This window comes from Brachionichthys hirsutus, chromosome 4 (genome assembly GCF_040956055.1).
Source record: "Brachionichthys hirsutus isolate HB-005 chromosome 4, CSIRO-AGI_Bhir_v1, whole genome shotgun sequence".
Classification (NCBI taxonomy): domain Eukaryota; kingdom Metazoa; phylum Chordata; class Actinopteri; order Lophiiformes; family Brachionichthyidae; genus Brachionichthys; species Brachionichthys hirsutus.
In genome coordinates this window covers 12856775-12882776 of record NC_090900.1, presented here as the reverse complement: position 1 = coordinate 12882776, position 26002 = coordinate 12856775, and the positions used below count along the sequence as shown (strand labels likewise).

Sequence of the window (26002 nt, the reverse complement as noted above, 5' to 3'; positions counted from 1 at the left end):
GTTGAGCACCAATTGAAAACTAGAGGGGTGCAAAAGAAGAGGAGGAGCACATCATTCTACAAGCCCAGCAGTGTCCAATGTGATTTAAAGTACAATAATTGTTTTTTTTTAATCATTTTCATCATTCTTCTTCCTGTTAATTGGTTTTCTTAATAGAGACAATTATAGTTTTTGAGAGTTCCTGCTGTGCCACACACTTTAACAGCAAGAACAACAATATGAAACCAAGCACTGTTAATCCCTCATATTGTTAAACAACCTTAATCCTAATATAGTAATATTGGGATGCCATGTTGCACATAAATACAAACTGAATATTCATCTATCCTTATGAATGACTGAGCCCCTTCCGTACCTAAGCTCCTTTTGTAAGAAGGGTTATGTTTGAAGGAGTCTGTGTCACATTAAAATGGATACAGTTTAATTGAATCAGTGCAAATACAACTGCTAATTCTAACACGCACTATACTGATCTCTCAACCAACTGTTCTCCATTCTTCTGTTCGTCTGTTTAGAAAATAAAATAAGTATGTTTTTTGTTCTTTGTGCTGGGGAGTCCAGATGCATATTTTACCATCTAAAGCAGGGGTCCCCAAACTACGGCCCGCCTCCACATCTGACCCGGCCCCCTGAACAATACCAGAAACCAAAAATTATATTTCCTTTCCATACAACACGAGTAGCCGGTGGGGGATCAATAATGGTATTCGGTGCATTTAAGAGGGGTCATTAATTTGATCTTTAGTTTCCTAAAATTAATATTGATAGTGGATAATATAATTATTATAATATAATATTATGAGGAATAGCATTCTTCCTTTCGTTATGATGAAAGTTGAGACCCAGATTGATAATTGTAATTATCCGTTATGTCTAAAATAACTGAACAAAAATGTAATCTAATAATATGCACAACTGCATATTGTCAATAAGGAACTAGGTCTGGGTAAGCATACTGGAAATGCTAATGCATCCATATGATGACTAATTAGTAATATTGATTTGCTGTCTTGCAAGGTTGAGAATGGCTCCTCCTCTAAGTGCAGGTTGAAGATTGAAAAGAAAGATGAAACAGAAAATAGGGTACACATTTCCCAAACATGAAAAAAAAAAGTTTTTGTCTGAGTCTGATTGATTCAGACTGATTGATTAAACAAATATATAACCAAAAGCAATCACGTCATTAATAACATTAATGAAAACAGCAATCATAAAAAATAAACACGTCTTCATTATAATAATACCTGTAATAACAACATTGACAGTAACAATAGCAATCATAATAATATCAATAATTAGCAATAATTAGCAATAATTAAAATTCTATAAACAAGAAGAAGCAATGGAGTTCCTCTCTGGGGTAGAGAGAGGAAGAGCACCACAGGTAGTGTGTCTGAAGATCAAACCACTGCCTGACATGAGGTAAAAAAACAATTAAAAACAATAAACACGTCCCCCTCCTTCCAGATGGACAGCAGAGGGTGCAAGATGGAGAGCTGCCAGGCTGCAGGATGGCCCAGAGACAGTCTCCTGCACACTCCTCTCAAGTCCTCCAATGCACCACTCTGTAGCTAACAATCTGTTTATGTCTGTCTGACCTCAAACAAAGTGGCTGTAGGGCCCGGTGAGGCGGGTGAAGGCATAGGGAGACACAGTAACCACAGAGGTGGTGTGGAACGTGGTGGACAACCGCGTCACTGGCCCCTCCCTCTTGTCTTTAGATTGTCCAGGTCCCGGACTGGCACCAGCCGCTGCCGCTCCCCACTTGCGTTTCTTTCCAAGGGCCTTGATTTCGTCTTGGGAGAGGCCCAGAAGAGCTGCTTCCTGTTGCCTCTGCAGTGATCGCTCTGCCAGCAGCTTCATTTTAGCCTCCCACAGAGCCAGGCCATGCATGGGCTGGTTGAGGTTCTTGTGCTGGTAGAAGACCAGAGAGATACGGGTGGGGTGGGTGCGATCAGGCTTTTTGATTGGAGTGGTAGCATGTAGTTCCCGACGAGCACATTCAATCAGGATGGAGCCATGGGTTGGTGCTACTGCTACACCACCAATGTTGTGGTCGAGGAAGTTGTGCTCACTGTCAGACCACACCTCATCCTCCTCCCAGTCCTTAGTGCTCTCAACATCACTTTCAGCTTGGCTGTGATTCCAAAAGGTCTGATCTGACTGCTGCAGGGAATCAGGGAAGAGACGGCCCTCAGGGGCAGGAGATGGGGTTCTGCCTGCCATTGAACCTCCACAAGACTTCCAGGCCTTCTCTTGGAGCCCAAGGGGAGTGGAACACCGACTTTCCCCAGTCTTGATCCAGATCTTGTCAGGATAGGCTCCTGCAGGATTGCTGTGCTTCAAACCCGGGCTATATGTGGCCCAAGCATTTGGCTGAGGACTAGGAGCAGGGCTGGCCCATTGTCTGGGGGTGCCTGGGCCTGGAGTGCCTGGCTGTGGAGTAACTGAGCCTGAGTGAGAGTTACCAGGTTGCGGGGTACCTGAAAGAGGGGTGTTTGGACGCGGGGTGCCAGGGCAAGTAGAGCCTTGATGCATGTTAGCTATAAGTGCTGTGCCTAGCTGAGGGGATGGAGATGGAGAGAGAGGTACCCGGGGAGATGGCGATTGGGCGGGGGAAGTCATTAGGGCATTTGAGTTAGGGTAGGGTGTCCACCGTTGGTGGTATGGAGTGGGCTGCTGCTGCTGCTGCTGGGGAAGAGAATTAAACAGCTGCTTGTCCGTGTTCAACAATGAGGCGTCAAGATTTTGTTTCGTGGTCAGGTTGTTGTCCCAGTTAGTGGGAACTATACCTCCGTTTTGTTGGTGCCCTTGCCATCCAGCAGGCTGCGGTGTCGTGCTAGGTGTGATGGCACCAGCCTGGCTTGGCATTGTGCCTTCATATACTGGTACATCCATGGGCTCCTGTTTTATGACTGGAGTGCCTCTGCTGGAGTGCTCCGAAGAGTGAGAAGAAGGACGGAATTGGTTGTGGTCTGCAGGCTGGCTATAACCGCTGTGGTTCGGCTGGTTGGATTGCTCTGTAGAGTTGGGGTAGAATGTGGCCAGTCTGGCCTGAAGGCTTTGAATGTCAGGTTTCTTGTCTCCCTGGTCAACCTTGTTGCCTGCTTTGGTCAAAGAACTATTTCGACCCTCGTAGGTCCTCAGTTTACGGGGGAAAAGTGCACTGGGGGGGAAGTTGTAGAAGCCATTGTGCATTGTGGATAGATTTTGGTGGTAACCATTCACTGGGTCTGGTGCAGAGGTTTGGCCAGTTGGGGGGAGGCCACGCTTTGCATAGTAGGCAGGGTGTGGACATAGGTTTTCAAACGTGTCTGCTGCCTGTACAGGGTATTCATCAATTAATCCGTTGAAGTGCTCCTTCTTGATGTTGGGCTTCACTTCTTGTTTTATACTTGCTGAAGATTCAAAAGCAAAGAAAAGATTAATCAAACACTAAACCCGAAAGGTGTTTAATTATAAATGTAATGTTTAATGTAGGGATTAATTGGGGTCCTCGTACTGACGTTCCGTTACACTCTGGTTACAGGTTAGGGTGAATTCCACAGATAAGAATCCATCCAAGTTAAGAAATTTAAAGTTACATACATTGTCTAGACATTTTGTTAGGCACAACGAAATCAGAAAATGGGCAACAGTATGAAAATTAACACTGGACAGTAACTTGCCTTTATTGCCTTGGGATTGAGGGGAACCTGTGATGCAGAGCTCAGCCTGAACCAATGTTTTCTCTGGAATCTCCCCTGCCTGCTGCATGAGTTTATTTTTCTTCTTCTCTGATGAGGCTTTCTTAGATTCCAGTCTACGTTGTCGACATGATTTTGCAGGCTCAGGCAACGTGCGCACCTCACGGCGGAAAGCCTGAAGCACCTGGATGGCACCTGTCTTCATCTTCAGGCGCTGGCCCTCCTCGCTACCAAACTCATCAGTCAGGGACATCTTGTAAAGAGGCAGAACATGGAGCTGCTCGTCCTCCGGGATCTTCTTTACCTCACGGTTGTCCTCCTTAGTTAAAGTACACACCTGACATTGAGAGAGAAAGACAAAAAGTAAGAGGATGTTTTGGGCTACAAAACAGGAAAACAAATTTAGATAAAAATAGTATATTAAAATGTATCAAATGTAGATTGTTTGTTCACCCTAAAACAGACACGAAACACAAATTAAGTAGTATAGTAAATGATCTTACCACTGTGCAACCATTGTAGAGGTTGTGCTGGTCTTTATGTGCATGGGCACAGAAGTCCATGCAAGCAGTGACTCCTGAGAAAGGCCGGCCTTCTTTCAAGCCCAGCCTGCATTCTGGTGCTTTTGACTCTGTCTGACACTGAGGAACAGAGATGATGCATGATGTATGTTTCCAGAATGTAGATCTATTCTGTTTCTCAATCTTCTTGCTAAGAATTTATAGACAAATCAAGTTTTTGTCTGTACGCTGAATGTAACACTCGCATGAAGTTGTTGGTGCATTTACACTGATGGCTATTTATCTGAAGAACAAACCTGGTTACTATAGGCCTGTGGAGCTAACGTCTTGTACAGAGGAGCCACTTCAGTTGCCAGATCCTGGAGTCTATCCCCGATTTTTCCCTCCTGACAAATAAAAAAAACATAAATCAGTACACTAGAAACTTAAATCGTTTGTCATTATATTTGATATATGCCTGTATAATTCTTTTAAAATAGTGACTTTTATGAGTACCTCTTCAGGGTGATCTCCTTGCAGCCTGAACTTGCGTGGTACTTTGCTCCGGGCGTACTTACAGCCATTAAAGTACATACTCCAGGAGCACCCAAAGGAGAAGGAAGCGCCACACGTTTCGAGGTCCTTGCCTTGACATGCACATGTACGACTGCAGGGAGAGACAGTAGACGCTTTGGCACTAATGCATGTGTAACTGATGCACGCTTTACATTATAAGTACTAGGATATAATGATTTCATGCATTGATTCATTCATTAAAACAAAACTTTCTATATGCACAAAACCAAGTATTGGAGATGTCTTTTGGAACATTTGCTTCTTTTGTAGGGCAACACGGTGGTGTAGTATTTAGCGATAGCGCCTCACAACAAGAAGATACCAGGTTCGAGTTTGTATGATCTCCCCATGTCTGCATGGGTTTTCTTCGTGTTCTTCGGTTTCCTCTCGCCTCAAAAAACATGTAATTTAGGCGTAGACCTTTCCCATATTCTGTAGAGATCCCTTTGGGAATTTTAAGTATTTTATCTTTTGACTTGTTTTTTGTTTTCTAATTGACTGATATTCTCAAATCTGCAATGAACTACAGTACTACTACTACTGTACTTCTGGCTTTTCCCATGAGGGGTTGCCACAGCAAATCAACATTCTCCACTTCACTCGCAAGGAGAACCTCAGCATCTTCATCTCTGCCACTTCTAGCTCTGCCTCCTGTCTTTTCCTGAGATCCACTGTCTGTAAGCCGTCCATCGTGGCTGTCCTCAACACTGTCTTGTAGACATTTCCCTTCATCCTCGCTGACACTCTCCTATCACAGAGCACACCTGATACTTTCCTCCACCCGTTCCAGCCTGCCTGCACACGATTCTTCACCTCCTTTCCACATTCTCTCCATCACTGCACTGTTGACCCGAGGTACCTGAAGTCCTCCACCTTCTTTACGTCTATTCCTTGTAACCTCACTGTTCCCCCTGTGATCTTCTCATCCACACATACTCTGTTTTACTCCTGCTCACCTTCATTCCTCTCGGTTCTAGAGCAGACCTCCACTTCTCTAAATTCTCCTACCTGCTACCTGCTCTCAATGCAGATCACAATGTCATCTGCAAACATCATATTCCAAGGAGCTTCTTGTCTCACCTCATCTGTTAGTCTATCCATCACCATGGAAAACAAAAAGGGGCTCAGAGCTGATCCCTGGTGCACTCCCACCTCTATACTAAACTCCATTCTTACTCCTACTGCACACGTCACTGCTGTCGTGCGACTGTCATACATGTCATGAACTACTCTGACATACTTCTCTGCCATTCCAGACTTCCTCATGCAGTACCACAGTTCCCAGTTCCTCTCTAGGCACCCTGTCGTAGGCTTTCTCTAGATCTACAAAGACACAATGCAGCTCCTGCTGACCTTCCCTGTACTTCTCCATTGCCAGCCTCAATGCAAACATTGCATCTGTGGTACTCTTCTTTGGTATAAAGCCATACTGCTGCTCACAAATACTTACTTCTGTCCTTAGTCTAGCCCCAACTACTTTTTCGCATAACTTCATCGTATGACTCAATAGCGTTATCCCCCTAAAGTTTCCACAACTCATATGTCTGCCTTCTTCTCGAAAATAAGCACCAACACACTTCTTCTCCATTCTTCTGGCTTCTTCTTTCACTCTAGATGCTGAGTTTCTCCTTGGGAGTGAACAGGCTGGATATGATTATAAATTAGACAATAAGAGGGACAGTGAAGGTTAGACGTTTCGGAGATAAAGCCAGAGAAATCAGACTTCAATGGTTTGGACATGTGCAGAGGAGATATAGGGACTATATCGTTAGAAGGATTCTGAGGATGGAACTTCCAGGGCCCAGGAGGGGTAGGAGGTAAAGGTAGGCTTATTGGAACATCCAGTGGCTTGATCCCCAACCCTTGTGGACTATGTGTCCTAAAGATCTAACCCAAATGTCTGTGTCTAAATGGTTATCACTCCTGAGGAATGATAACATGCATGGTAGACCTTCAATGCAAAGTAATTCAAACTACTCAAAAGCTTTGTCACAAACATATGAACATATGAAACATTTAGCATAAAATTGTGCCCAACAGCTACTCACTCATCATTGAGGCCACAGCGTCGGCTGGTGGGGTTGCCATTTTTGGTGAGGCTGTCAGAGAGTTCACTGTACAGCACATCAGCCATGGCCCTTGGGACTCCTTCCCAGGCCAAAATGAGGATGATGATGACAGCATTGGCACAGTGGTGTCCAGCTCGGTGACGAACCAGACACAGCAGCTTCTCTGTCTCGCTGCCACGACGGATCACCTGACAGGAAACAGAGCTTATCATTATTTTAGTTTTAACTTATCCAGAGCTTAGGTGAATATTGACCCTCTTTACCAGCCACAACTTACTTTATGCTCAATAAGTTCAACTACTCTCATGTGACTACCGATTAATATGTAGTACAGGTGGTCCTCACTTTACCACAGAGTTACGTTTCAAAGACCCGTCGCTGATTTCGTCGTTAAACGAAACCCCTGTTGACAAAAACTTGGCCAACATTTTGTGTGGTCAAAACATTTTTAGCCCGCGATGCGCTGGCGACGCCTCTCCCACCTCTCAGCCATAGAAAAGCTGCGATAGGCTCAAACAACACCCGTGACCCGGAAGGCAGATCAAGCAGACATGGAAATTAATCAATGAATTAATCCTTTTTATATTTGCATTCGTATAGTCCAGGGGTCGGAAAGCTTTTTCATGGTGCGTGCTACTTGGCCCCAAGTGCCAGTGGCAATACACTCACACCTTATGCATTAAGGTGTGAACCCCAAAATGCAGCGAGGGTTCATAAAGGTACAAATACATGTAAAAATAACACAATTAATATGGGGTCTCTTCTTTGCAGGGGGGGGCTGGAACATAACACCTGCAATAAACGAGGGACGACTGTAGTTGAAACCATTTTATCTGTACGATCAATTCACAATCCAAATGACGTTGTGTGTCTTTTCTAGCAACATTTTGACCACTCACACTACAAACAGAAACTAGTGCAACAAAGTGTTAAATATCAACCGTTTCACTTCTCACGGCTTTAACATCTGATCCTTCACGCTGCTTTCATCGACCAGAAAAGACAGATCTCTTTTATTTAAAGTGCAAGCTTTCTCTCTTTTGCTTCCATTATTCAGTACTACCCCCCCCCCCCCCACCTCCCTCTACCTGCGTCCACCCACACCTTCACAGTATGTTGGCTGTTTTGTGGCCATTAGCAGGACGTGTGAGGATCGACACTTTGGAAAGGCTGGTCAGGTGTCATAGAGAGAAACCTCACACTGATTTGCTGACTGTGGTGACAAACCTGGCACCCTGGACTCCTCATTACACACACACACACACACACACAGCATAAATCTGCTGTAGATTGGCTGCTATTGTTATCAAGTGCAGGAAAAGTGCACAAACACCTGTACCACCTTTCTCTCATTTGTTGAGAGATAATTATTTATGATTTTGTTTCTTTTTGTTTGAAAGTTGTGGATCATTCTATTAAAACAGGAGGAGAGCGACCTTGATAATACAAATCGGCCGAGGCTTGTTATGCTACTGCAGCCCCCTTTGTTCAAAGCCATGCATTGAGCTCTATCCCCACATGGCTGATGTAAATGATGGATTGCTACTTACCCACTTAGCAATGGGACATCCTCGTGAGCTCTTGCCCTCTCTGCCTGTGTATACCACCTTTTCAATCCGTACGGCATTGCCTTTCTCTCCGTACCTACACAGGATGGAGTTAAATCGTTTAGTTGTTTCACGGTTCACCCACTTCAACAGACCAGATGGCCCTGACACTTTGGGCTGAGACACACCAAGCTGACTTCTTGCATGTCAGTGAGACCTGCAGCTGATTCCAGCAAAGGAGCACCAGAAAAAGATTTGACCGCTTTGCATACTTTGTTATGACCTTAAATGTGCTGTTAAAATTTGAACATAAAACAATTTTTAGAGTGGCCACTTGACATGTCAATGGATACATTCATAATCCAAATAAGGGTAAAGGGGAGCCAAACCTTAGCTTTGTTTCAGTGCAGTGAATTTGTTTCTATTATTGATCTGAACCATTCGGACAGCTCAGATTACACATTCTAAAGGTCAACTCCTGCTCTTTCTGCTGCCTTGCAAAAGCTTTTAACTACACATGGCCAATAACAGCCCAACACGCCTCGGTAGCTGCAAGTTTGGTGTGTTAGAACCTTGACAGGAGACACAATCGTATTTATGGTTCCTTTTTGTCATGGTGACCTGATTAGGAGTGGTTTTTCTCTCTCTCTTTCTCTGAATCTGTTATTTTCTCTGTGGAGTCTGTCAGAGTAGCAGCATATACTTGCCCACATATATGCACCCCCCCACCCCACCCCAATGGAACATTATCTGTACGTGAGGATACAAATCAGATGAACAGCACATTAACACCACTTTTGTCTGGCAGTTCCAGAGCGTACAATCGTTGTAATGTCCGAATGCACCATGTGTGAGTCATTGAATGCACCGTGAGTGAGTGCTGACGCAGTACTTATACTAGTACTCATACATATCCATTGCTTTTCACTCTTCTATAGATATTGCAGATTCATCCAAACGCAGTGCGTGTTAGTACTGTCTTATCCCAAGCTTCTTTTGCAGTATTACCAGAACTGTTTCTTATGTGGTTGCAAATTAACTCCATAATTCAAAATCAGCAAATATGAGATGTTATAAAGCGATTGATTGCTATAAGAAATGTATTAATACTTTTTTTAAATCCCAGAAGTACGAGTAAATGTTAGTATTTTCAACTTGCCATTGATTATGATTAATCATCACAATATACTGAATGTAATTGTGATATAATTTTCTAATTGATCCTCCTCCTTCTCTCCACCAAACCACAAGTCTTTTCATTGGTTGAGAATGTGAACCAAATGCACAATGTCCTGTTGTGTATTTCACATACGTGAAAGGCAAATCATGGAAAATATTTGGATCCCTAGACACTGACCTCATGGAGAAACTGAACTGCCCCGGCCGAGGCGTGTGCTCTCTGACTGATGTCTTTGTGTTCTGTGTGTTATACAATGAAAATAATGGAAACTGGTGCAATAGTCCTCCTGATGTTTGTATTTCTACTGGGGAGGTGCATAAAAGGAGGAAGGGGTCAGAGGTTGCTTTGGGGTGGATATAGGTCAGCAGAAGCTGTCAGATGTCTGCTCGCGGCTCGCATCAAGCCTCCAGCCTGTGTGACGTCAGGCTATTGTGAAAACATCAGGCCTGCACAGAATTGGATTGACAGTGAACACAGGGGCTTCTGCTGAAAGGGAATCACTCTGGGGTGGCTGAAAGAGTGGGAGGGATGTAGGCTGTGTCGCCATAGGAGTGGCCTACTGGGGTAAAGAATGGGTCAAAGGTCAGCCAATGGCTGTTGGCTATTAAGTCCCATGTCATCTCTCAAACAACAAAAGGTGATCTCTGGATTAATATCCCCTCTCATTCAACCTGAGCACTCCAGGGACTAATGACTCACTGGTCCAATTGAAATCCAGCCAACAGCAGCCAGTATAAAGTCCAGTTGCTAACATGAGGCACAACAGATGAGTTTTATTCCATAAGAGCTCATAAAATATTGACGCAGATTTGAGTGCAGATGTCAATACTGCATGGCTTCATACTTCTGTTCAACATTTTCGAGATACAAGCATTGTCTTAAAATATAGGAATAATTTGGAGTAAACATGCTTTCATTATGGACGAGCGGTTCGTGCAGTCTGATCCCACTGTATTTGAGAAAAGATATATTGAGAGCCAATCTCCCCAATGCTTGATTTCTAAAATCAAAACAATCTAATTTAAATTAGGTTGAACAAGACTTACAGGTAAGATAAAAATATGTTTCAGCTTTAGGAGTGAACTGTCCCTTTAAAAGCAGTTGCTCACCTTTCACCTGGAAGCAGGGCAGACAAAGTAGTAGCTCATTGTTGAGACTGTTATATTTTGCTGTGTTTGTGACATGGATTGGGTTAAAGTCATGATGGCTAATGTCCAGTGTAATCTAATTAAAGTATTTACCTTCGGATGGGATTGTGATAGAATGTTAATTTTATTGAATTCAGTCTTGATGAATTCTACATAAATGTTCAGTTATATAATAACAAATGTGACAAGGTAGTGTTATATCATTCTTTCAACTGAAGCTTTACATTCCTCTTTTCTTTCCCCCAGTCCATCTGTCTTTATCTCTCTCTCTCTCTCTTTATAGTTTGATTCATAACCATCCTTGCTCATTCCTCTCATTCTTGTCTATCATCTGCTGCTACTCCCGTGCTTCTTGCTTTTCCCTCTGATATGCTGACATGGTAATTCCTGTACCTCCTACTGGATTCTGGGTCACAAATTCCCTGAGGGCAAAAATGTGAAGACAAGGAGCGGTGTAGAGAGTGGAGGAGGAGGGAGAGGCAGAGAAAACACAACCATGTAGGAGTACGAGAAACTGAGAGAGAAGTTGGATTGGCTCACCTCGTCTCCATCAGGTCTCGTATGGAATCTACAGTAGGTCCGGATCCCAGGTGATTGTAATAGGGCCCTTCATCCTTTTCCACAATGTGTTCTATACACAGAGACAGCAGAGGTGAGGAAACGACAAACGAGTGCACCGTGAAAAACACAATGGCAATTTCCAACTCAATTATTGACAAAACATTTGCACCACAGATCACATTAGTAACTAGAAAACACTCAGAGAGCGCAGACCTCTGCCGAGCAGCTGATAACGTTTTTCATGGGAAGCATTAGTATGTCTTTGAGCACGACGTCTCAATCCTCTCTCGCTAGATTCACGTGTTGCATACACTACACGCATGTTACAGAGTGCCACAGGCAGCTGAGGAGGAATGGGGAGTTTCTCGCTTCATTTGTTTTCTAAAAAAAAACAGTGATGAACAAATATATGTGGTTTGATGGCCATCATTTGATGGTACAATTGGATGCATTGCAACTTGATTCTTCATTAAATATTTAATTCAACATACTTTATATTGTTGTGCCGGTATTATCATAATGTGCCTGCATGATGTTGACATTAAATGTTAGACCCAAATGTGGACATATACTCAGTGCCGTGTGTCCATCTGGTTAGAGTAATACAAGTTCACATTCCCTATTGGTGCAGGGAGGCACCAGTGTGTGATTCAGTACAGGAAGTGGAGGAGTAATACTATATTCTTGTGTGTAAATTGTTTGTGTGTGTAGGTGTGTGTGGGTGTGTTATTGTAACAGTACACATCAAGAAAGAAAGTGTTTCCCTGCAGCTGCTTGTTCCCCTGCTGTGCACTCCTCGAGAAGGTACAGCTGTGTAAAATTTTGATTTAGTGATTCAATAATTTTACAGACAGACAGGCTGAGTCTTCATTTCCAAAAGCCTTTTAAAAGATTTTTATTATGCTGGTACATCAAGAAGAATAAAAATCCAAGTAGACTAACTGTTATCTACCTGCTAACTGATACAATACAATAAGATAAAATACCATACACTGCAGACCGCCTACTCTGTTATAAACAAGCAAACAACCGAAGCAGGGCAGTAGCCAAACGATGGGACTGAATCCCTCTATGCATGACAGACTGTTCTGCTCGCCTGCGTGACCTAAACACTCACAAAGGGCTCCTTCTGCCACCACTGTTATTGTTCCTGCCTGCTGCATTCACATTGTCGCAGTCTGGAGGGTTAGACACACACGTCTTGGCAACACTAACACTGTCTTCACACACCCCCAAACATGAAGACAGAAAAGCAAGAGGCAACGCAGGAATGTAAACCACAATAGTGTACCTGTGTGGAGAAGTAATGATTAACAGTGACAATAATATGGGGCCATTAACATTTTTCTCAGTAGCCAGGGCAACACATGAACATCCATATATTAACACAACTGCTCCCTTGTTGCTTTGAGGCAAACAAGCTCAAATATCATCACTGTCCAGATTTTGCTCCTGTAGACTGACTCAATGTACAATCATGTAACATTCGGAATTGTGGATCGATAGAATATTATTGTTTACGGTACTTGTTTAAAGTGTATTCATGTTTTGTATGTTTGTGCCGCACTCTCATCTCCTGCATATATACATATACACAAACACACACTGACACACTAACTTACCCACGCAGTTGCAAGTGGGGAACTCTGCCTGCAGGTCCTTGGAAGGAGTATCCAACAAGGACTTGGTGGGGCTGTCAAGATAGCGCATAGGAGACTCTAGGAAGCCTTTGAGCGATGGAGAGAACGGCAGACTGTCTTTAGTGGGTGTGTCCTCCTCGGAATAGCAAGTGGTGGAAAGTACCGCTATATCACCAGAAGCTTCGATCTTCATGCGTTTGGGTAAGGGAGAACCCGGCTTGCTGAATGGATTATATAGCATGCTGGGCTGTTCCTGCTTGTCAACATTGGACTCTTGAAGTGGAGCGACATGGAGGGGTCCCTCATGTTGCCCATCCACTGGCCTTTCTGTGGATGCCTGGTTCAGGGTTTGCCTTCCCATCTCTGGCTTATCTTTGTTGACGTCCATTTCTTGATTGTTTGGATGAGGTTTGGCGTTGGCTTGAGTAGCAAGAATTAAGGGAGTTGACAGAGATTTCAATAAAGATGTTGTCTCAGACAAAGTCCCTGGCCGAGGGGATTTTTCAGTTTCCTCCATAGGCTGACTAGCGAGTGTGTTTGAGTCTCCAAATTCAGCCTCAAACTGGCGAATCAGTTCTTCATATTTTGGGTCAATGTTGATGAGGCCCGGTAACTGAGATGTACTCAATGAAGACGTAGAAGTCAGAGTTGTGGGGATGCTGGTGTTACTGGTGGTCATGCTGCCCATTGTGTCTGACTTGGTATGCTCTACAGTGCACACAGGTGAAGACAGAGGACCAATCAGGGGAGGACAGTTTTCTGACAAAGCAGAAACAATGGGAATGGGAGTCACTGGGGAGTTGGGAATGGATACCTGAGATTGGGCTGGAGCAGTGAGGCCTGCAGCACTAGTCTGAATGGAGTCACTGACCACTGGCAGGGAGGGGAGAGTACCTGGTTGCAGGTTGGTCAGGGCTGGGGCTCTGTCCATCATGAGGACTGATGATTTTTGTACTGTGATCTGAGTCTGAGGCAGGAAGGTCGGCATGGAGGCTTTCGGCTTTGTCTTTTTGATGATTATCTGTTTGGGTTTGGGAGGAACTGTTAGCATCCCACTCACAGCTTTTATAACAGGAGATGTTTGGCTGTTTCTTTTTTTCTTGGGCTCCTTGGGTTCCTGTTTAATGGACAGATGTGGAAAACTCTCTGTATCCATCTGTGGCCACCATTTTTTCAAACTTTGGCAAGCCAGAGGTGTTCGAGGGCCTGGTTCGCCAAAGCCAGTGGAGTGGCTAGAGAAGAGATTCCTCTTGTGGTGAAGGTGATGTTGCAGAGCTGCCTGAGTTGAATGACTGATAGCTGCTTGGCCAGGAGACAAGGGAGCACCAGAATAGTGCTGACCCTGCTGCTGACGATTAGCGATGCCATAATGCCGCACAGAGGCTGTGCAATGGTAGTGCTCACCAGAGTCTTGCTCTTGCTTTATTCTGACAAATTCTGTGTTCTCCTGACCCTGGATACTTCCATTCTGGCTTGATCTGAGCTGCTGTGTGACTGGAAGCTTGAAAGCAGCATTGCTGAACTTGCCACTGGTGTCACCAAGAAGCTGTTTGAGCTCTGACATGGGGTTTGAGCTACTGTGAGGTGCAGTGGCATAGTGAGGCTGAGGCTCAGATTTCATACACATCCATGGGTTTTTCTGTTCAGAGCTTTTGCCTGAGCACAGCTGCCACTGCTTAGGATTAGGACCAAAGACTTGGTGTTTTCCCTGACCTGGGAAGGGAGAGCTGGAGGTAGAGGATAGAAGAGGGGTAGCATTGGCCGGTTGGCCCTGGGACTCGGGTCTGTGGTGCTCACAGGCTACTGGGGCCTGTTGACTGGTGTGCAGTCCTGGAGGGATGGATTGAGATAGTGAGGTTGATGAGTGGGTTCTAGCAGAGGGCTGAGATGGGATGTTCTGGGTATGTTGATGGTGATGGAGGTCACTGTTGTAGAGGGCTTGACTTGGAGAGCCGGTGCCTTGGGGACCAGTGCCGGATAACTGGGTTAGGGCTTCTATGGCAATGGCTGTCTGAAGACTGACGTTCTTTTCCTTGGCAATGGACAGCACCTGGGGAGAGCAGGGAATTGGGGGTTTGGAGCAGGGCAGTTGTTCTGTGGGAGTTCCATGTTGCTGCTGGGGGTATGAAGTAGACAAACAGTGGCCATTGACCTGTGGGTAGGGTTGTGAGTGTTGCCGCAGTTGAGGCTGTACGCGTTGGGGAGAATCAGTGCTCTTGAAAGCACCTTTATCCTTACTTGTTGCCAACTTTATCTTCTTTTCCAGCCACTCCAGATAGTCTGGACAGTCAAGACCATCACAATTGCAGTTAGGGGGCTTATGTCCATGCTTAGCTTGGCTCAGTGCTGTCTGTAGGGTGTTCAGGTCTTCTGGAAGTTGGCAGCTACCCACAGGAGCCCCTGCAGAGAGTTTGACCTGAGCTTCCTCAGAGCTCATCTCCTGGGTAAATTTTTCATATAGCTGGGTTGTGTTAGCCTGCACAACACAGGAAGGGGAGGAAGAAGAGGGCAAGGAGCCAGCTATATTAGAAAAAGCTACCAGATTGTGGGCATCCTCCATGTTTGTGTGGTGGACAGGTTTTGTACCACACATGCTTTTCCAACATGGTTGTTGCTGTTGGGTGTCACTGGCCTTGCAATGTTCTGACAGCCACTGCCTAGCAGGCATGGCCCCTGCCCTCTGTTGCTCTGTTTCCATAGATGTCTCATCATCATTAAGGTAGGGATTCACCCCATTGGCCAGTTCCAGGCTCAAAGCGCCTTCCTGGAGGCGGTCGTGTGACCCAATTTCCATCTGACCTCCACTTTTGGGGCCATCCACCGAAGTGACTTTGCAAACAGTCTGAAAAAGAGAAATGAAAATGATAAGAATCCAGAAATAATGACCAAAACTACTGTATATTAGGCACAATTCAAATAACCACCCTGTGTTGCCAATAGGTGATTTATAATCAGTAGTACTGAATAAAAAAAAACATTTCTTTGATTAATATTCCAAAAATAACTTGACAAAATGATAAGTAACAGCCACCAATATAATATCCAGTCCATTCCCTTCTGCCACATTCTTAACCAGGGTTTGTCTTCCACATTTCACACATACACATTACACAGAGTTGCAGGTTATAGACAGCAAGGCTAAGGAAAACTCATTTGAATATTGCTCCAGTGGAGCAATTTTACAACAGGTGAAATGTAATGCTTGGCAAATCGTAAGTCAACATAGACCAAATTTAATTTAATAATGGAAAATCTGCTCAAAATCTGTCACCCGTGTTGATGGGATACCGTGTGGGACAATGTGAAGTGGGTACACTACAGGTTGCTGTAATATGTAATGTAATATCACTGTAAAATGAGTTCTTTCTTATAGTTGCTTATTTTCATACATTCAATAAACTTACAACACTTGATCTTAAATAGAACAGATACATCAAAATATTAAAACTATATACTTTACTCAGTTGAAATAATGCTTCAAGAATAAAACGGACTAATGAAATATATACTACAAGATATTTTAGATACGTTGCAGAGAAATAGATTATAGTGCATCAGATTACAACATAGTGAACTGGTTTCATCAGCATAACCAGATAGCGATGAAGTTATTATGGTCTTTGACTGGACATTTTGGCCATTGCTTCTGACTTAACTGTGAAAACGTCCATTGAAATGCTTTGGCTTAATCGTGATCGAAGCCTGTCTCTTAAGTGTCTTGTGAGTGCAGAAAAGGAGGGTTTTAATTGTAGCTAAAGCATTTATTCTCTATGGACTATTACAAACCCAAGGGATCTTCATCCAAACTGAGAACTGAAGTGATAGTAGTGAAAGTAACAAAAACTGCCTCAGCATTCAGCATGAACAGTAACATGCTATTTTTTTTTTTACGGTAGTAATATTTGTAATGATTGCGTGTAATTATAAAACTCAGTGCAAAAGCTGTCCAGTAGTTTTATAATAATAATAAAAGACAACTGGTAACAATAATAAGGGGCTGATCTCTGAAGCAGCATATCTCACTTCCTCTCTAAGCAGAAATTGGGACAGTTACCACATTAGGGGTTGCACTGAAAACAAAACAAAAAAAAATCTCCTAGGCTTCCTGTTCATTTTAATCATCTTGAAGCACCGCGGGAGTGAGTTTGACCACAATACTGCCAAATTGAAGTGTGAATAAATAAGTCACTGGGCTAACATTTGACAGAATGGCTAACAAACATATCCCTTAAATTACAATCAAATGAATGTAGAGGTGTTCCAAAGACAGACTCGCAAATAACTTACAGCATTCATGTGGTTGAGCAGTGCAACATCTCGAAACAAAGGCAATACTGTATACAATGCACGTGCATTTTGACTTTTGCAACACAATGTATAGATCACTTTCTTTGTGTCTTATTCTTCAGAGTTCAATGCACCTACTTGACCACAACTCTTGTCAAAAGTGCAACCCTTCCCTTGCAGAAGACTTAGAGTAAGACGCAAACAAACTATCCCTCAAGATGACTGATGGCCTCACATCCCCAACGCAAATGTGAGCTACTCCAATGGTGGTAAGAAGGAGAGGAACTGACTCGTGCACGTAGATCCTTCAGTGTTTGGCCGTAGGAGTGAGCCTGATGCCCAGCTTCCCCATCATTTGAATATTATTGAAATGAGTCTTTGAAGTAGGCTAATTACAGGACAGGCAGTATGCTCGGGTATTGTGAATTCCACCTTCTGCACGGGGTGTCTGTTGGAGGTCCCGGGGGTTTGGCAGGGCTATTGGGGAAAGGTGGTGTGAAGCTTGAGTCGGGGGGTTGGTCTGGGGGTCGCAGTGAACAGCCGGCATGCAATACGTGAGAGGCCCCATGTCTGCACTATCAGTAGCATCAGACGCAAAAGAGGAAGGGGGGGGGGGTTAGCGGTGCGCAACTGTTATGAGAACTGCAGTATGTTGAAACACAGTGACTGCAACGGTACACAATATCTCGCAATCGGGAACGACACTCTCTTTTCTGCTTCTTCCTCACAGTTGCATGTACATAACGCAAATGGGTTAACGCTCCTTGTGCTGGACACAATCAGCTCTGGTGGTGCAGATGGCAAACCCTGCACTGCGTGCTATTATAAACTGCAGCCCTGAGAAAGGTGAACTGACTTTTTACGAGTCTAAATTGAAGATGACCTCACACCCACAGAACTTTGCACATATTCAGACCACATGGTTTGACAAGAATTTATGCCCTGACTGAGCCTCCTCTTCGGTCTGGAATCTGCGTGTGTCCCGTAGGTGACGGTTTCAAGCTATTTGACACATAGCTGCACAAGCATGACTCACAAAATCAGTCAACACACCTAACCGGATCGGATGTTGCAGAACCAGGTGGACTAGTCACTTGAGTCTTGAAGCCATTTACCAAAAGAGCGAGGGAGATGACGACTCAGCCATGACATAGGTAAAAACCAGACGGAGGATGTAGAGCATGTAACAGCACTAGTGGTGATGAATGGCGAATGGTTTAAATTCAGCTCGACCTAAATCCCAAATACACGACACCCTCCTCATCCTCTCTCTCTTGTCCTACTCCTTCTCCCACCCCTTCCTTCGCTGCCATGCAGAGCAGGAACATGAACCAGAGACCCTGACAGCGGGACGCCGGCTGAGCGCCCGAGGACCAGCCACACTTACTTACATGGTCCTAGACGTCCAGATGGAGCTGCCGGTCAGAGAACAGAAAGCAGGAGACCAGACAGAGAGGAGCATAAGACTCGCCTGCCGTTACAGCAACCCAACAGCAACCCGGCCTCCTTGGACTGGACTCCTTTTTCCTACTCCTTCCAGTCCGTGCTGCGCACAGACACAGCCAACGCCGAAATACAGATGCATGTGTTCACTCACGTACATACAACCAGCGACACACACACACACGACACACCTCCCCCCCCAGCACACACGCTTTTCATTCTCTTGGCTCTTCTTATGGCTGACGCTGTCTGTTCTCTCCTTTTTCCTTTCTCATTATCTCTGTCTGCTCCTCCCTTCCCTTTTTCAATATCCTCTTTCTTTCTCTTGGCTACACATGCAGTCGGCTTCTCCTTGCAGCCCCCACCTTCTCCCTCCTCTCTCTCGCTCTCTCTCTACCTCCCTCCCTCTCGCACAGGCTCTCCCTCCATCTCCTCTCGGCTCTCTCGTCAGTGTGTGCAGAACGAGAGGCCATTATCTGAGCCACAGTGTGCACGTACGATGGAGGAGTGAGCAGAAGCAGAGCAGTGTGGGTGGGGGGGGGGGGGGGGCAGTCTCTAGCAGCGGCAGCCTAGGAAACAGCACAGTGCATTCAAGCTCCCACCAATGGAAAAGCCTCCCCTTGCCACCGTCTACTCCCGTCAGCAGTGCTTATTCTACTGTGTTAGACGAGGTTATATATAAGACTATGTTGTGAGCTTTGTTCATCCACAGAGCCTCAGAGCAGTGACGAACCAGCGGCTGACAGGCGAATACACAATTTGAACCTACAACGGCATCGCGGTCGAAAGAACAAGGAGCAGGGAAAAGCAACGTTGCGTCGCTCGATCGACTCTTCGGCAAATGGCATAGCATTTTCCTTGCACGGATTATGTTCCATATTTGAGCGTCTAAATTTCAGCCGAGTCAAAGGGGTAGTCGCTGGTAATGACTCTGCGATTTCCATTTTCTTCCTGACCGACAGTCGCATCGGTGGCCCTCTCTCAAAAAGCGTCGATCCCGTAGCCGATCGTCGAGCAGAGCCGCGTGCCAAAGAAAGAGAATCGTAAGTTGGCTTGCTTAGTGGCCCTTCCTCCAAGACTCAAAGCACACAGAACAAGGGTGAACGGTGTCTCAGTCACTATCAGAAACCGTAGGTCGCTCGGTGCGTAATCATTACGGCAACTCACAAGTGGGTAGAAAAAGAAGGAACAGAGGCAATGCCATTTCAGCCGATGTCCGACGGCGAGATAACTATGCTGGACAGAGGACAGGGACCAGCGGAATAGAAACGGGACGAAGACATAGAGAGAAGAGCGCGGAAGAAAAACACGGAAAGTTATTCAGGTGATTGGTTCTGCATCGGAAGGGAAGATGAGGCGTAAGAGAACACAAACAGAAAGAAGGCGGCAGGCTATCAGATGAAGACGGCGACTTTAATGAATCAAGCCCTTTGCTGGGGACTCTTGATGCCTGTCCTCTCCAGTCCAACAAACGATAATGGCCGCTTATTATCCTCTCCTCACCATTGCTCTGCCTTGGTGTTATTGCCATTATCATCATCATCATCATCATCAACATCTTCCTGATCGCCGGGAGTTTCCTCTTGCCCACTTGCTTGTTGGCTGGCCTTGTGGTCTCTCCTCTTTTTCCCCCCACCAATGATGGAGTGTTGGAGCAGATTGAACCAGGAGGACGAGGAGGAAACATGGCCGTCTCGCCGCTGCAGCTCCTGCGCAGTATTTTTCTCGTATAATACTGAGTATATGCTGGCTACCCTGCGCTATGGGTGGATCAACTTCAATAGGCTTTCCCTGCTACTCTTGATCGCTCTTTTTCTCGGGGTTCCTCAAGCCGCCTCTACCTCCCGCTCCCGATCTCTCTCTGTTTTGTTTCCCAAGCATTTTCTCCGTCTAGCGTATATAGCTTATTGCCCTACCGTTCCAGCACTTTCTGTCACACCCGCTCTCTGGCCCTGCAAATTGTACACTGTCTGTCTCTCGGTTACCACACACACACACAAACACACACACGCAGATAAGCTTCCATCCCAAAGAAAAAAAAACAGCGCAGCCTACGCTGTCTCGGAATGAGAGGAAAAGTAGAGCATCGGGTCACATGACTAGGAGGTGCCAATGAGCGAGAGGGAGCGCAGTGAGTAAGAGAAGCAGCTACGATGAGGTAGCTGCTTCGTCATCACCGTCATCGATGTCGCCCACCAGGGTGCTTGCCGATGACAAATGTGCCAACCCCGACACACACTTATAAATATGCCCCCCCCCCCCCCCCCCGGGTGCTATGACACAGCAAATCCAGCTCATGACTGGCTTCAACACCACGCTCCACGTTCCACGCTCTACGTTCCACGCTCTACGTTCCACGCTCTACGTTCCACGCTCTACGCTCTACGCTCTGCTCCTCGTTTAAAGTCAAACAGAGACAAGGAATGCTTTTTCTTGTAACTCTTGAAGTAAAACCAGCCGTGAAACACAAATAGCACGTGGCGACACCTCATCATTTCTATTTTTTTTGTAAACATACATCGAGAAACACACACTGGTCACGTTACGTAAAGGACTACGATACTTTAACACAATCACTCACTGGAAAGAGATGAGATAAAGCTCGGTGAATGAGAAGCATTGTTCACATACAGCTGACTGAAACACACAAGATCAGCATTTGATTAAAAGAATCAACAGAAGCAACTTTCATGAACATTCAGCCTTTTCAGATTCAGACGTTCATAAACAACAGCACAACTGTGGTGTTTTTGAAAAGTCCTGTACATAAAAAATACACTACTGTCACTTCTGATCTCATTGGTGACTCAGAAACCAGCAAGCACGATGCAAGAGTAACATTTAAATCAGTCTATTTCTGCTATCTTTAAAGAAAAGATGAAATGTTCTCTGTTTCTAAAATGATTCTGAGTGATTAAAGTCACGGAAAGAAACAAACCCACAACGCTGCCGTTCAGGTCCGCCTGGTAGTCGTGTCCTAAAATCACTTCCTCGACGCAATGAGCTGCATTTCAACACAACGTGACAACGCTTCCATTACAACAAGAACAGTCTGGCTGGGTTCCATCCAGGTAACCTCTAATCCAACCACGCTCACTTCTCCAGTGAAGCAAAGAAACATGAAAGCATGCAAAGTTTACAGTGGAAATCAAATATAGCAAGAACGGTGTCCACTCACGGTAAACAGGCTGTAACCCGGCATGGAGAAAATGAGAGGCGCGCTCAACCAAGACTCTAATTTATCACTTTGTGTCACAATGTAGTCAAAGTACAGTTTGAATGAGCTACTTCCTTCCCTCGCCCTGCTCTCTCTCTCTCTCTCTCTCTCTCTATCTCCCACTCTCTCTCCGCTTCTCGGCAGTGCGAAGGAAAGGTTGTAGGAGGGATGACTGACAACAACAGTGCATCACCAGCAGCGAATACGTGTCGGGTTGACTCGCATGACCAAGTCTGAGTCATTTGTCTTGTATTGTCAAAAAAGTTGTGACATAAACCCCCCCCCCCCCAAACAGCTTTTTGTCAATATATATGACCTGCCTCCACGGTGGGAGGTGTGAGCGCATGAAACGCACCGGCAATGATAAAGGGCGACTTGTGTCAGCGGTGAAATGCTTTCGTGCCTTCATTACTTTCCCGTCATTTGTAACGTGGAGGTTAGAGAACACACGAAATGCCTGACGTCAGCATCATAGCTATGACATCTTACCCTCCCCTGTCTGTTCCTGTCAGCTGATTGAACCTCCCTCTACTGCCAACCGCTCCCCCCCCCCCCCCCCCCCCCCCAATTTATATTGCCCTGAAGACTAATGGCATCAAGGTCATCGGATCCGACGCACTGTGTGGCTTCTTTCTCTTTCTCTTTCCCCTCTCCCTCTCTTTCTGCTCTTTGTATTCTTTATCTTTGGCTTTCCTTTTCTCTCTCCCCCCCCCCCTCCCAAATACATGGCTGTTTCAAATCAACATCAAGGCGACCATTAAAGGCCCACTGGAAACAAATGCAGAGGCAAGAAATGATTTTCCCCTGCACACATACAGGGGAAAGTATGATAACAGTATTGGATTGTTCTTTGAGGGTTACTGGGTTTACTGGGAGGCGGGACAGCAGGCTGCACAGCTCATATTCAACGCAAGTGCTCCAGTGTTTGAGGCTAATATCTTACTGGGAACTCTCATTAACATGATTGATGATGTGTATCCTTTATTATGCATGTATACGTTAGTGTGTGTCAGCCTAAGAGTGTGTCAGGCAGTGAGCAGCATATTGTTCATATTTAAAGAATGACCTTGTCATTTAATCCTTTATCCTTTGGCTGGTTTATTCCCTTTGTCTTTGCTTTCAATGCTATCTGCCCCCCACCTTTGACAAGCTCCCGGGCAGTGTGGGTTTGGGTGTAGATCATAATACTGAGTGTAGAGTATCCAGGATTGAGTCATACCTCGTGACTTTTGGCACGTGCAAGTCAGCACGAATAGACCAGCTGGGGAAGGGCTACCCCCCCCCCCCCCACCACCACCACCGCTACCATCCCTCACAAAGAGAAGGGAGAAGGGAAGTTGTTCGGGAGGGTGGGGGTGGAGGGCTTTTGGGCAGGGTGGAGCTGCTAAACAATAATGAGGAGGAGGAGGAGGACGAGTGTGTTGCTGTTTAAAGAGGCAGCTCTTTGTGCTTTGGGTTTGGGACATGAAAAGGAGAGGATGGAGGGAATATGTTTGAAAAATGTCGATCTTAGGAAAAGGTGAACGGAAGAAGGAAAATTAATGATTAAACATGTGAGTTTAAATGTTTTAAAAAATAATAAAATGACCTTATATGCTACCGCCTGCTAGCTCAGTGCCTGCTAAGACGCAACAGAGAGCTGAGCAGTCAGAAGTCACTTTGTTGTCATCGTTAACAAACGCCAGAGCGTTCCAGGTGATCAGCCTGATACCTGATGAGTATTTGGAGGCAATATTTTGAGGTAATCACAAACTGCTCAGGCTTGAGCGAGAACGCCAATGGAAGCTCCTGAGCTCTGCTCAGTGGCCGAGTGCCAGACGTGTCTCTCTCAGGACTTAGGCTAAGATTAGCTTCCCATATGTTCAAGTCAGGCGTAGCTGAGCTTAAAGGGCCAGTACTCCAATATCTGCTACAAAACCATGCAGCCACTACGGCATTACCTCCGTCGATGAGGTTGTGTTTTAGCCGGCGTTGTTTGGTTTGCTTCTAATATTCTAATTTTAACATTGGAAAACTCCATTTACAGATTCAATAATCAGTAAAAAAAAAAAAAGAAAATACACATAAACTCTGATTCACTTTTACTTTTCATGGTTGGTGTATAAAGATACCAGGAACAGTTTATAACCTTTTGATGATGATCCAGATCACCATGTGGACAGTGTGAATCCAATCACGAAGTGAATGAGCTACTTGGCGGAGGTCTGCGCTCTCTGAGTGCTTTCCTAGTTCACATATATAATCAAGGCCAGGGTGCCATTTGTAAGACTTCAAATTAAAGGAAGGTTTCCTTAAAGACGATAGCTCGAAGTTTTTGATTGTGACATTTCAAAGATATTTCTGCGCTACAGCCAGTATTGTGCGTTCGCTCATCGCTGCAGTTCTTCATCTTTTATGGAGAGATCAGCCTCCGCAGAATTCAAACGAATATACTGGCACTTCAAAAATCAATGTTTCAAAAGAGTGAGATGAAAACTTCAGCAGCTGCAGCACCGTGTTTCATAAAACCTGGCATAATCGGGCAGCAGGGGGATTCAGGGTGTGCAAAGTGCAAAGATAACCCAGTGGGAGCAGAAGAGCAGCCGCCAGAGAGGTGAGAGTTAAAGAGCTAGAGCAACAGCTGATGGCTCCTCCTCCTCCTCCTCCTCCTCCTCCTCCCTCTATTCATTTTTTATTAGCTGCGGCACCAGGAGGATGAAAACCTCCTTCCAACACAGATATGACAGGCAACAATGCCAATGAAGCCACTCCTCACGCTATGCAGGGTATCGATCAAACACGGGACCAAGTCCATCCATTTACTGGAGCATGCAGGACTAAACGCTTGATCGTCATCAATTACTGATAAAAGTAGAGCTCGTATGTTAACGGCCGCATGCACGTAAGGGAATTGTTTGCATTTCACATCTGTCATATTGGATTTTACGTTTTCAGCTTCGAGAGAACTCGCGGATACAAATGGAACTTGTGTGCATGACGGGTCTCGGTTGAGGTTGAATGGTTGAATGTAGTCAGTTGCTATTTAAATATTTGATCAGTTCATGCAAACCTATCAGAGCGAAAGAAAATTGAGTAAGGACACGGAACAAAAGGAGGCTTTTGGACAGAAACAAACAAACACAGAAACCATCCAAGAAGACTTAAAGAGCAAATAAAGACACTCAAGCACATTCACCGTGTTATCGTGTGGATTTCATGTGTTGTATCGTCCATAGATCTAAAATAAGATGGAGGCAGCATAACATGTTTTAAATCAACCCTTGGTTACCAGTTGAGCTTCATGGAACAGGGGTAACAGGAAGTGATGTCACACCCTCTGCTTCCTGAGCCTCTACTACACACCGAATGACTTGTTCCACAAATACACAGACGTGTGGCGCCGGCTAGTTGTACTTGAGCTAAAATTAAAAACAATGATGTCATTAGACATTCAGTGTTGCCACGGAAACTAGGTCAGTGTTAACCCTTTGTGGACGAGGCTGGCTATTCCATGCAAGGCTGAACATGTGGATTGTCGGGCACATGTCGCCCGCAGCCAGTTGCGTGTTTCTGTTCCCAGCATCGCATTGTGTGATATATATCTCATATTTAAGAGGAAATCCTGCGTATGGGGCGTGGAAATAAAATCACACGAGCGGAGTCAGTCTATCTTGTGGCCTATTGTGTTTTAGTTCTGCTTCCTGATCTGCAAATAAAATACCAAACAGCCACCCAGCTGTAAAACAGAAATAAACACCTAAAGTGTTCTCAACCACATCGACCGTAATGTGAAAATATTATGTTCAGCTCTAAGGGAAGCTGTGTGGGTCCTGAAAATACTTAAAGATCATCTCCTACTTATTATTGCTGAGAAACTGTGCTGTCAGCATGTTGGGTGTGGACCATGCTTGTCTTTGTTTAACCAAGGAGACTTCTGGCCAATCAGCAGATCGTCACAAGATAAACAGGCCACCAGCGACCATGACATTCTGGTCATGCTGCTTCTCGCGAGCAGACAGTTCAACTCGTTTCCCCAGTAATCCATACGGTTATAGATAACGTCATGGATTAGAGCAGGATGAGAAATAAGCTTGAGCATTGAGTTAAAGCCATTCGAGACACTAACCTACATTTCACACGGCTGCAGCGACGCTGCTCTGCTAACAGAC

At 45.1% G+C, this 26002-nt stretch overlaps 1 protein-coding gene across 1 annotated transcript in view; it reads right to left on the bottom strand.

The window, feature by feature from the left end:
- Positions 1–1227: 1227 nt before the first annotated feature.
- Positions 1228–26002, bottom strand: part of tet3 (tet methylcytosine dioxygenase 3) — a 31700-nt gene continuing 6925 nt past the window's right edge. Inside the window, exons 3-11 of the mRNA XM_068760696.1 lie at positions 12890–15749; positions 11247–11337; positions 8382–8475; positions 6811–7019; positions 4703–4853; positions 4504–4593; positions 4190–4327; positions 3665–4023; positions 1228–3394 (exon numbers count right to left, since the gene is read on the bottom strand). Of these exons, the coding sequence (XP_068616797.1) occupies positions 1600–3394; positions 3665–4023; positions 4190–4327; positions 4504–4593; positions 4703–4853; positions 6811–7019; positions 8382–8475; positions 11247–11337; positions 12890–15749 (5787 nt within the window). The 3' untranslated portion in view covers positions 1228–1599. The remainder of the gene's footprint in view (positions 3395–3664; positions 4024–4189; positions 4328–4503; positions 4594–4702; positions 4854–6810; positions 7020–8381; positions 8476–11246; positions 11338–12889; positions 15750–26002) is intronic.